At 39.4% G+C, this 13,238-nt stretch overlaps 1 protein-coding gene across 1 annotated transcript; it reads right to left on the minus strand.

Annotated features, from left to right (window-relative positions):
- Window positions 1–3,966: 3,966 nt before the first annotated feature.
- On the minus strand, window positions 3,967–12,813 carry LOC121393635 (protein kinase C delta type-like). The gene is made up of 8 exons (XM_041562660.1): window positions 11,907–12,813; window positions 10,339–10,445; window positions 10,068–10,229; window positions 9,451–9,605; window positions 8,372–8,510; window positions 6,691–6,882; window positions 6,457–6,585; window positions 3,967–6,110 (listed from the first exon to the last, which is right to left on the minus strand). The coding sequence occupies exons 1-8, from the start codon at window positions 12,550–12,552 to the stop codon at window positions 5,997–5,999; spliced, it is 1,644 nt and encodes a 547-aa protein (XP_041418594.1). The 5' UTR covers window positions 12,553–12,813; the 3' UTR covers window positions 3,967–5,996.
- Between the last annotated feature and the right edge of the window lie 425 nt (window positions 12,814–13,238).

The raw sequence follows: 13,238 nt of genomic DNA on the forward strand, positions 1-13,238 counted from the left end.
TGCTGTATTAGAGGCGCATCTGTGTTTCACTCTGTGTTACTATCACATCTGTGCCAGGGAGTGTGACACTATACACAGTGTGATTGTGACACTAAAGGTGTGTGTCTTGTGTGGGCTCCTGGTCACTACTCCATATTGTTCTAGTGTTGCCTATAATATAGATAATGGGGTCCCCAGGCACTGTGATCTGCCGCAGGTAGTCGGGTCCCCGGGTGAACAACATAAACCGCTCCGGCCCTCCCTCTCCCGTGACAGGGGAAAGAGAAGGACTGTGTGAGAAGAAAGAGTCTCCGCTCTAATCCCACCCGGGCCTGCTAAATCATTTCCCACTGTCAGTGTCTGGCTCTGAGCTGCCCCAGCTGGAAATTACTGTCCGTGCACAAAGAAGGGGCAAATGACTTCAAATGTCTCACATTCTGCTCTCTCCTACCCGGGAATCCCTAATTCTCTGTGTATGTGTCACTGCAGCCTGCACTGCCTTCCACAGCGTTCTGTCAGGTCCCCATGAAATACACATCCCATAATATTATCCTGCCCGACTGTAGAGCCCCAAGGGCCTGGACTCCAAGTCTTGCGCTACACTCACCTCATTCCTGCTTCTGCCACATTCATTATTCTCTATGCACGTGTCTATCAGCTGTGTACAACAGTCTATAGAGAATAATGACTTGTTTCATGTTTAGCCTATGAGTAAGTGTCCCTGGTAGACACGAAACGCGTCAGGGCTGTTTTCTTAATTATGGAAAATAAAATGTAAGCTTTTTTAACTCTTTTACAACTTGACTCCGGCTTTACTACTTCGTGGGTCCAGGCTTGTGCCAGTCTCTTTTGAAGTTTTTCTGGTGTTTGACTCCTCTTGCTGAAGGTCTGGGGCATGTGCAGCCGGGCCCAACGGTTACAGCCGTAAGCTCATATAAAACCTTCTCAAATGCAGTAGATACTGGTTAAACAATTTGTTTATTTTGTATATTTTCAGCCACTTAGAACACCCCAATTTGCTGCTGCCACTCTTACAGCTTTGACGCTAAACTCACCAAACTTGAATCACATAATCATGGGGTCTCCCCTCAAAAGAAACAGTGACCCAAAGTGGGAGGAGCCAACAACAGCCAATCCAATTTCACCCATTAACTTTAATGGAGAAATTTAAACTGCTGCCAGTGTTACATCTTTGAAGCTACACTCGCCAAACTGGAATCACATAGTCATGGGGTCAACCTGAATGAAAAGATTATTTTTGTTGGATGCCCCAAAGTGGGTGGAGCTATAAACAGCAATTCAGATTTCACCCATTAACTTTCAATGGGGGAATTGAACCTGCTGCCATTTTTACAGTATTAACACCAGGGTCCCCAAACTATTCACGGTTGGTCACTGGTGGACTGCAGGTCAAGGTTAGTAAAAGTGGACAAAGCCACTAACAGCCAATCAGATTTCATCCATTGAATTTCCTATTTTTACATTTAAAACACTCCCATTCTCACATTATTTGTGCCTGGGTTCCCAAACTTTGCACAGTCACTCACTGGGTGACTACGGTTTCAAGGTTAGAAAAGTGGGCGGAGCCAACAACTGCCAAATCAGATCTAACCTATAGACTTTCATTGGTTTAAATTTAAACTCCTGCCATTCTTTAAATATTAATGCAAACTTTGCATGTTTTTCAAACCAACATGAAGTTCCCTTTCTAGTTGTTATTGCTGCTTTTTATTACTCATGTTTCCATTCAGGCCATCTCCTGTTCATATTCCAGTGTCTTATTCAAATCAGTGCATGGTTGCTATGGTAGTTTTGACCCTAGCAACCAGATTACTGAAATTGCAAACTGGAGGTTGCTAAATAAAAAGCTAAATAAAAAGCTAAATAACTCAAGAAACAAGAAATACTAAAAACTCAAAACCAATTGCAGATTGTCTCAGAATATCTAAATCATACTAAATCATACTAAAAGTTAAAGGTGAAAAACCCCTTTAACTACTGTACTAATCAACCCACCCCTAATATGAAGCTAGTAATGAAAGAGAGGCAAGAAAAGTAGAGTGTTGTGTTTTGACCTTTCATTATCACAATTTGACACTTGCTTTGAGGTCAGCAAATTAATTTTATACATATTTGTTGTGAATACCATTAATAAGCTCCAAACACAGATTGGTCCAGATTGATTTCAATTAATTTATATCACTTGAATTTAATAGTGAATGGTTGTATAAATATTTTGGTAGAATCAGAGGAAAAATTTCATGAAGGTTTTTATATTAAACCTGCAGATTAGCAGCTGTTTCTTGTAGTTGCCTAGAAATTGATTCTGTTTGTTAACTGGCTCAATGAAATACTAAGAAAACAGGTAGTAAAAATGTCCCAAAAATAGAGTAGGAAACACTCTATCCACGGCACATGCTATCAATGACAAACCAATCAGAAATGCTCCATTTGGTTCCACTCCCTATAAGCAGAGTGCAGCAATGACGGAATTGGTCCTTCCTAAAGAGCTGCTTTTCATCAGGAAAGACTGATTTTACTCTACTATGCAGGCAGAAGTCTAAATCTGGGAAAAAGGTTGCGGCATATATAGAAAGTTAAACTTGTCAATTCAGAGAAAAACTTACAGATTGTCATAAAACAGGGGTACTTCAAGTTTTGCCACTCCTAATGAGTTTAGGTTTAATTTTCCTGTAATAATTGCCCTACAATTAGGGTTCAATCCCACCTGGAAATGCCTTGATCCTTCAATCCCATCCCCTCATCCTCCAAAACTCTGACCCTAACCAGCCTCCCACCTTATGTAGGAAGCCCAGTCCCTTTTGTTGGCAGTCCAAGTCTCCTGCTGGTATATGCTTACTTAAGTGCTTCAATCTGTTATTGCGCCAAAAGACAACTTTACATTATATTAAAGTGTGGGAACTGAATAACTTTGCCAACTGTATATTTCCTTTTTTTCTACATAGATTCAGTGTTTTAAAATAAAAATAGCTTAGAAAACAAAATGTAAGCGTAAGATTAGTTTTTCAGTAAAATTAAGAATTGTTCAACAGTCTAAATACTAAATATACTCCACAATCACTATCACAGCCTCATAAATGGTTGAATTGGCACATGGTTACCCATGTGAGCAGTAACGCCACGTCAAGGCTTCAACTCTTGTTACTGTCCATTTATTGCAGCAAATGGCTCACCCCATAATTTGCTGCAATAGTTCCCTAGCTGGTCCAGCACTAAGTGACAAACCGTCATGGGACCTTTCCTGCTCAGTAATGACTGAGAGGCACAAGCTAAATATTCCCACATACACATATTGGCTTTCATTCAAACATACGCTAGCTAATTTTATTTGTTGGAGCAAATCAGCTGGTGATCATAGGCATAAGGAGGATGAAATCCTCACTGATTTGCTGACCATATGACTTGCTGCAATGATTCCCTATTTAGTCCCTAAAGCTCTTCACTGGGATTTTTTAAGTTCACATTCAGACACAAAACTGACTTTCATCACACATACATTGGCTATTTTGTAAAATCACATTGAGACGCATAGAGCACGTGGGATTTATACCTCTGCTGTTTGGTTAACCATATGGTTTGCTGCAATACTCCCCTAACCAGTAAGGATTTTAGATTATAAATACTGGTGAATGACTAATGATGTCCCTATTTAGCTGATCAAATTACTCAAACTTGGGGGTACAAAACAGGTGGTGCCTAGGCAGCGTTTTGGTTAATCAAGCTCTTCCCTGCATTTTATGCCAGACACAGAACTAGATATTTTGGGTTTGTTTTTACAATGCTCATACGTCTCACAAAGCCATACAACATACATGCATATTAAAGCAAATCACATAGTGAGCTATTGGTATATTAAAGTTAATATAATTGCTGTGGTTTGCTGAAATAGTCCCTAATCCTAGATTCATATGTAGCCAATTGCCGGCTTGAAAAAGCCAGCACTGAACCCCCTCCTATTTGATTCAGTTTAGGAGATTTTGTTTTAGTTGGTTTAATTTATATTCTAATGGTTAATGATCTTATGTGCACTGACACAGTTACTTAGTAGTGAGGCTAATGCCACACCAGGCCGTGAAAAAGCAGATCCGCTCCCATTTGCTCCATGGTGTAAGTGCATTGATACACACAGAGTGGATTTTGGTGCAGAGAAGCATAAATATACATTTTCTCACCAAAATATGTTCCATGACTGTCAGTGCACTTATACCATGGAGTGAATGGGAGCTTTCTCAGCCAGGTGTGGCATTGATCTTTTGGTTGAAAAAAGGTGTCCAAATTCAACCTTTTGCTGAAACAAATCCTACCTAATTTTTAGATGATCCAGAGGAAGGCAAAAAACCCCCGTCTGAAGCAGCTTCTAATTTGCTTCAGAAGGGGGAAAAAATTCCTTCCTGACTCCAAAATGGCAATCGGTATAATCCCTGGATCAATGGTTTCCTAATTCTACTAAAACCAGTAGCTTTGTACAGTAAGTACAATGCTACCTTCAGGGCATATGGGTTGGTTCAGTATCGGCATACATTTGGGAAAGCACCAGGTTATAAAAATATCCTGGCACTGGTAACTGATTCATTGAACAGGAGAACAGTAAGGATGATACACACAGGGGCATTTGAAGGTGCTTCTAAGCCAATTTCACCTGCAGTACAGTCAGCAGCTGCTGCGCTATTAATGCAAGCTCTACAAATACAGTGACCTCTGAACTGGCTATGGACTGCAAGTAAAATGACTCTAGACGCACCTAGAAATACTAGTGGATAATAGTAAGAAATATATCTCAGTGTTCTCCTGTTCAACAAATGGGTGAGCATTTCAAATGACTAAACTGACTTACACTCAATCACACACACAAATACATAGAGCACACACACTCACAGAGAAGAGTTGGGAGAGAAGTTGGGGAGAGGACAAAGAGGGCATGGGTATGGGAAGTGCTAGGGTTAAGGTATGGAAGAAAACCTGGAGGGTTTAAAAGTGGATGGTAAAGAAGCTGGGAATAGGGAAAGGGATTGAGAGAAATGTAAATAAGGAAATCAGGGGAAAGGGAAAAGGAGGACACAGTATAGAGGAAGTAGACCCGTGCCCCCCGCGGCCACAGGGTCTGCTTTTTTTATAGTTATGCCATGTAAGGAAATAAGGGAGAAAAATAAGTTTGGGGTGTTGTTTAGAGATTAGGAAGAAGGGAAATCAAGGGTAAGGGAGCAGAAGGGAGAAAGTACAGAGGAAGTAGACCTGGGCCCCCCGCGGCCAGGGGGTCTGCTTTCTTCATAGTTACACCACTGCTTAGAAAAGGGGTTACACAGGTAAGGGAATAAGAGGAAGGCAGATGTTTGGGGTGTTGTGAAGTGATTATGAATGAAGGAAATCAGAGGAAAGGGAGTAGGAGGAGACAGTATAAAGGAAGCAGATCCGGGCCCCCCGCGGCCATGGGGTCTGCTTTCTTTATAGTTATGCTGTTGGTGTGACCCACTTAGGAAAGGGGTCAATCATGGGTAAGAGAATAAGAGAGAGACTAAAGTTTGGGGTGTGGTTTAGTGATTAAAAAAGAGGCAAATCAGGGATAAGGGAGTAGGAGGGAGACAGTATAAAGGAAGCAGATCCGGGCCCCCCGCGGCCATGGGGTCTGCTTCCTTTATAGTTATGCCACTGGAGTGGGCCACTTAGGAAAGGGGTTAATCACAGGTAAGGGAATAGGAGGGAGGCAGATGTTTGGGGGAGGGTGGGGTTAACCTGTTTTTATTTAGCAATTTTCCTTCAAGATGTAACCTTACCATAGTACCTTCCTATTTTCCATCCTTTAGAAGCTACAGTCAGAGATCCCGTCTGGTGCTGGCTTTGATGGTAGAACCAGTTGACATTCACAGGAGATGGTTTAGGTTTGGTACAACAGGTGGATTGGTTGTTTAGGGGTGCAGCTTGCCACAGATGTTAAAGGCCTCAGGTTGTTACAGGCAGCAACTAATGATGGTATCCCATGTTAGAACAGAGGTAATGCCTTACTCCTGCCAATTCCAGTTGGGATCAACTTCCGAGAAATCTTTCAAATTCTTTTCATTGCAACTATGAGGGGAGAATGTTAGCGGATAATCATCTAAGTCGTCCGCAGATGGCTGTGAACAAAGAAAAAGAACTTAACCTTTTATACAACATTTCACACGGCCGAATTTTGTATTAATTTCACTAGTGGTTAAATGTAATTTGTTATCACATCTTATTAGTCACTGAGGGCTTCCTAACTACAAGGAACAAAAGGATGAACTCAGTTGCCTGGTGTTATTATGCAACTGACCTGTCCTCCATCCCAATAATAGCAGGGGTCTTATGCAGTGGGAGAGTGATGCTTATGACTATGTTTTCATACAAATCATACATGTATAATAAGTCAGAAGACCTCTGCCCTACTGTTTCATGAAAGAGTATTGATAAGACATTGATTGCTCCATCACATTTATTTACCATTTCTGGCTGAAAAGGTGTCTTCAGTCTTCGATTTTCCAGATCATCCCAGTTAATAGTGCTGTAGAAAGGATGCTCCCTGATGTTCCCATTCTGTCCGATTCGTTTGGTGTTATCAATCTCCAAAAGCTAAAGAGAAACATGGTCATATGTTAGAGTTTTGCAGATGTTATACTAGGTAACTCCCTGCATTATTGGCAGGCACATAAGCAGTATGCCAGTATATCTATTTACCTTAGGCAGGAGGTCCAGCATTTCCTCGCTCATATAACATGGATATTTTGGTGTTTTGTTCAAAATCATATAGCGCTGCCTTAAAATGCTGCCTGATGTTGAATATGGCAATTCACCTGTGGCCATTTCATACATTGTCACCCCGAAAGACCACCAATCCACGGCTGTATTGTAGTCTTCCTTTAATAGAATCTTTGAAAAGAAAAAAATGAAAACGAATTATAGCAACAAACAACTTTACGCCTTATATTTGTGTTAGTAAAGATAACCAAGCAATGAAAGTTAATTACAAGGGTACATTGACAGTTTTCTCCATGGAATTGCTATAAACTGCTTCTCATGACTGTCAATAGAAAAACTGCTTATAGTACAGCAACAAGATCATTGCCCAACACCTGGGATGTCTTTTTGCAACATATTGGAACGTCTAAACTACATCAGAAAAGGGATGGACTCAGTTATTTTAACTACATGTAATATTAACAATTAAACAGGCCTTACTTCAATATTAAAACAAATATATTTATTAAGCGACAGGCCTAAGAATTTAATTGACCTCTTAAATCACTGGCGGGTAATTAGGAGGAACACATGAGAATGGGAAAAAGACGCCAGGGGTGTCGCATTTAATTTAGTTTGCAATTTAACATTCTATGACAACTAACAAACTGAATCACACAAGCTTTGGATATATTTGCACTGGAGTTCTGGATGTACAACAGGAATTACTAGTGGATTAATGTGTTTCCACAGTAGGAGCCTGTGCAGCTGGATGAGTTACAGTTCTGCAGTTACAAAGTACATATTAATACTAAGATCCCATATAAGACTTTGTAGCTATAACTGACATTTCTGTGCTGTATAAAATGTATTGAATGCCATTTAGAATGCTTTGTGTTAATTAAGGTTTAATTGCAACAGGAGGGGTGCCTTATATTAGCCACCAGTGATTTTAAGGTGGGAAGTAGTGTTAACCTGTTGTTTAATAAATATATTGAAGTATGGCATGTTTAAACGTTAATAGTACAAAGTTGGTCTATTTTCTATTTAAAGGTTATAACATTGGGACTGACAGTTTCACTTTCATTTCAATACAAGTATAGGACCTGTTATCCAGAATTCTCAGGACCTGGGGTTTTCCGGCAAAATTTATCTTTCCATAATTTGGATCTTCATATCTTAGGTCTACTAGAAAATCATATAAACATGAAATAAACCCAATAGGCTGGTTTTGCTTCCAATAAGGATCAATTAAATCTTATTTTGGATCAAATACAAGGTACTGATTTATTATTACAGAGAAAAAGGACATTTTTAAAAATCTGGATTAATAGGATACAATGGAGTCTAAGGGAGACAGCATTTCCATAATTTGGACCTTTCTGGATACAGGGTTTTCGGATAACGGATCCCATACCTGTAATCATGGAAAGGTCACATTGGGTTCAGATCAGTGAAAATTATAACATCTAAACTAGACCCTAATAGATTCTAAAAAACTAAATTGCTTGAATTGGCATTGTGCCAGCATTTGTTAGGTGATAGATTGGGATAGATGGGAATGGGATCATCAAAGATGTTGATACTATTCTCTCATTTTTTTTTTTTTATACAAACCTTTCTTTCTAATATATATGCTATTATGCATATATTGTAAATATTTTACAACAAATTATGTTACCTCTGGTGCCCGATATCCAGGGGTTCCTGCTAAGCCGTAGGTTTTCCTCTGGCCAAAGATGTTCTCTTCTACAATGCCAAAGTCGCAGATCTTTATGTGGCCGTCTTTATCCACTAATATGTTGTCCGGCTTCAGATCACTGTAGGTTAAACATAAGAACAATTTACTTTCAGAAAAATATAGAAAGAGTTCGGGGAAAGAGGTCAAGCTTTATCACATAAGTGAAGTCTTTGTAAGTTAAATGTGATCATATATTTCATTCCCTTCTTATAGATTTATTATTATTACAGAAGTTAATTGTTGTTAAAAATAACCTCAATTAAATTAACCACAAAAGAAGGTGATAAACTAATTTAAATTAAGCGTACAACAAAGCCCACTGTGTGCCACTGCTCTTGATTGATTGAGGGCATAATAGAGTGTTCTACACGATTGCAACTTATAGTTGATAAGTAGCCACTTCTAATCCTCCCCAGTATGTCAAACTGTATTTTATTATCTGACCTCAACGAACGTTACAAGTGTTAAAGAACACAAACACACAGTGGCGTAACTAGATATTACTGGGCCCTACAGCAAATTATTTTTCAGGCCACCAAAATGTTTAGGGGCTCTTACTCACTGGCGTTCTGACCTGCGCTCCCCTGCGTTCCGTTTTTTGGCGTTCAGCCGCAGGGGCGCGCAGGAATAGACGCATGTCATTATTTCAAATGGGGCTGTACTCACTCAGGCGCGTGTAGGCGCCGAACGCAGGAAAAATGCAGCATGTTGCGTCTCAACCTGCGTTCGGCGCCTACACGCGCCTGAGTGAGTACAGCCCCATTTGAAATAATGACATGCGTCTATTCCTGCGCTCCCCTGCGGCTGAACACCAAAAAACGGAACGCAGGGGAGCGCAGGTCAGAACGCCAGTGAGTAAGAGCCCTTTAGGTTGACTTGTTTCTCCAATATTTATTGAAATTGTATATGAATTAGGGCCTCATGGGGCCTCTATACCTCCTGGGCCCCCCTGCAGCCGCAGGGTCTGCTTCCTCTATAGTTACGCCCCTGCAAACACAATATTCTGAGATGTTACTGACCGATGAATGATTCCCTTAGAATGCAGGAACTGGAGGGCAACCACCATCTCTGCTGTGTAGAACATGATTGTCGACATTGGCAGACCTCCTTCACGCATAATCATTTGCCATAAAGATTTCCCACTGGCATACTCCAGGACAAAGAAGGCTTCAAGCTGGTAAGTGCAGGTTAGAAGAATGTGAGACATGAGACATTACTATACAGAAATAGAGCTGGTTAAAAGAAGGACTAAAGGGACTTGTTTAAGGGGAACAAAACCATCTATGTAACGTGGGCCCCCTGCAATGATCTCATACCCCCTCCCCAACTGCATCAACATTAACAGGGCAAATAGGGCAGTATTGGGAGCTGTGTGGTTGCATTTCAGGAAGTGAGTCAAAGTCATATCAATAGGTTTTCTTCAACATATTTAAATGTTAAATAAGTACCCCTGTAATACACCCCATGAAGGTACCACCACTCTATACCAACAAGAATATATTGACAATGACCAAGTAGATTATGCTGTTAGTACTAGATGACAATAAGGACTGGGAGTTCCAAGAATTAAATCTCAGACACACATACAAAGTGCTGTTTTAACCTGTTATTGTGCATAAGGATCAGTATGCTTTACCTCTGACTGAAAAGTTGCATAAGAATGGCATAAAAATGCACATTCTCTGCTGATCTTCAATACACGAGCTTCTTTAGTGATGGAATAGCAGTCGTTCTTCTGTTTCTTCAAGATCTTAATTGCCACCAGTTGTTTATTTGGTCTAAAAGAAGCCAACATCACCTAATAAAAATAAGAAAAGAGATTCATATCATGGGGTCTCTCGTAGAGACAGAAACAATGTAACTTGCTATGCAAACATGCTTCATGACTTGGGAAATCCTTCACTTACCTGGCCAAAGCCTCCTTGTCCCAGTACAGTGTGGAACTTGTAGTTGTTACTATCCAGGGGAGCAGGTCTTTCAATGTCCAGACGGGGTCTCTTCTGTATGCTTCCACCTTGTTAAAGAGAAAAAAATTCCATTAACAGATCACACCACAAACTGTAGTGATAAGACAATTTTTTCAACACAAATGGATTTGTAATGAAATTTCGCCAATGGTGGATTTTTTCAAGAAACTGCAACAAAAATTTGCCACGAAAAAATTAACCAAAAAAAAAAGTCCATTCACTTCTATGCATTTGGAGTGAGAAAAAACTTGAATAAAAAGCCCATTGGCTTTAATGAATTTAAAGTGAGAAAAAACACCCATTGACAATGCATTTGGAGTCAGAAAAAACACCCATTTGGACAAGAGTATATTTTGCTAACAAAAAGTCGCTGTGACCCATAGACTGTAATGCTTTTTGCAAATTTTTCGCCATTTTGCAAATATTTCTGCAGTTTTCAATTTTTTTAGATAAAAACTAATAAAATGTACATAATAGTATATGCTAAAAAACAAACATACATATGAAAATCAAAACAACTTTAAATGTATTTTAAATGTATTTTTTAAATGTATAATTGGTTTCTTGGGAGGTACTTATTTATAACATATAATTGAGAGGGCGATACCTACCCACTTATATGTATGGCCACTCGCAACCTCATTTTATGACCCAACGGCTCATTTACAAATGTGAGGGGCAAATTGTAGAAAACAGCTGTACTGCAAAGTGCCATGTTTTTTCTTCTTTCTCCAAATTTGTTCACAGGGCCCAAAATGGAGTCGTGCCGTTCTCTCTTTATCCAGAAATGGATGTGCCTACGTTTGTCAGTGTTGCATAAAGGATCAATAGGAATTTTGCAGCACAAGTTATATAGGGAAATTAGCAGTTGAGTTTGCTGTTTGTTAGCAAGTGAGGGGATAGGTTGAAGGGGACATAAAATGTACATAAGTACAATGTAAAATTGCTCAGCCTGCTATTATAAGCACTTTTTCAATTTACAATAGCCCATATACTATTAATGGTGGGACAACAGTTGTAGTGCTGGGGAAATGTGTATGTTCATCCTAATGGATAATACAGGTATAGGATAAGTAATCCACAAATTCATTATCCAGAAAGCTCTGAATCACTGTACGACCATCCCCCAAAGAGATTTTAATCAAATAATTTAAATTTTAAAAAGATATTTTTGTTTTTCTCTGTAATAATAAAGGTTACTTGTACTTGAACCCAACTAAGATGTAATTAATCTTTTTTCGACCCAAAACAATCATATAGGGTTTCATTCATGTTTAAATAAATTTTTAGTAGACATAGTATAGAGATCCAAAATACCGAAAGACCCTTTACCCGGAAAAAACCCCAGGTCCCAAGCATTCTGGATAACAGGTCCCATGCTTGTAATGTGATAGGGGCTTAGCAAAAGTGCTTATAACGGCACTGAGCAATTTCACATTCAGTGATTATGTACCTACAGTATATGCCTCTATTAAATACATACAACAAGGGTAATGTCTTTTCCTTACCTTCTAATAGGTCTTCTGGTCTTGATCTTCTGTTATTCACTTCATTTTGCTCTAAATTTCTTTCTTTACTATTTTCATCTGAGATTTTTTTATCGTCTTTAGCAACCTGACTTGTTTTAATTCTCTCAAGCTTACTAGTCTTTTTCTTTGCTTGGCTTTCCTTTTGTAACTGTCCTTCTTCAACTCCTCTCTTTTTAATGCTCTTACCTTCACTGGTTTTCTTCTCTGCTTGGCTTTCCTTTTGTATATCTCCTTCTTCAAATCTTCTCCTTTTAATCCTTTCATCTTCACTAGTCTTCTTCTCTGCCTGGCTTTCCTTTTCTATATCTCCTTCTTCAAATCTTCTCCTTTTAATCTTCTCATCTTCACTGGTTTTCTCTGCCTGGCTTTCTTTTTCAATCTGTCTTTTTTCATTTTCTATCCTTTTAATGGTCTTCTCTTTATTTTCTGTCTGTTTCTCTACTCTCCATCTCCTTTTAATGCTCCTATCCAGACTTGTCTGTGCATTTCTGCAAATCTTTTTATCATTTGCTGCATCTGATTTTCTTTCTCCTGACTCCTTGATCCAATCCTTGTTGGTCTTACCTTCTATGCAGCTTTTCACTACCTGTCCAGCCGGACATCTCCTTCTCTCACTCAAATCCATGTTGGTCTTTACTCCTATACTACTCCTCCTATACGGTTTTTTATTTTTACTCACGGTTTGGATAAATTTAGCAATCGCTGATCAAAAACACCTACTCTCTCCTACTCACTGTCCAAACGGCGGTTGGTCTGAACCAGCAAGTAACAGTTAAGCTAGGTGTGTCATGTGACCACCAGCAGTGGCATGCGGGCATCATTGGGTTTACCATGGAGCAACAAGCATGCAATTGAGAGCTGAAGACATTACTATGGCACTACAAACCTTTCTCAAATAAAAAAATAACTTATGCTGCACTACATTAAAGTATATAAAAGATCAGTAACAACAAAACTAACAGAGCTTGAGTTCTTAAGTAAGTCCAATTAATTATCGGGTGGTCCCTAACTCCAATAGCTCCAGGGCTCAATCAAACAGAGTCAATGGCACCGTCCCAGCCACACAGCATCCAAGGTACAGGCAAAGATTCACTCCGGAGAGCCAAACTAAAATCAGTGTACTTTATTTGAATACAACATGTTTCGGACAGACATGTCCTTCATCAGGTGCTCAATTGAGCACCTGATGAAGGACATGTCTGTCCGAAACATGTTGTATTCAAATAAAGTACACTGATTTTAGTTTGGCTCTCCGGAGTTCTTAAGTAACGTATCCCATAATATTGATTAAATCTGAACTGCTAACAATAG

Source organism: Xenopus laevis, chromosome 5L, assembly GCF_017654675.1.
Source record: "Xenopus laevis strain J_2021 chromosome 5L, Xenopus_laevis_v10.1, whole genome shotgun sequence".
In the NCBI taxonomy this organism is placed as follows: domain Eukaryota; kingdom Metazoa; phylum Chordata; class Amphibia; order Anura; family Pipidae; genus Xenopus; species Xenopus laevis.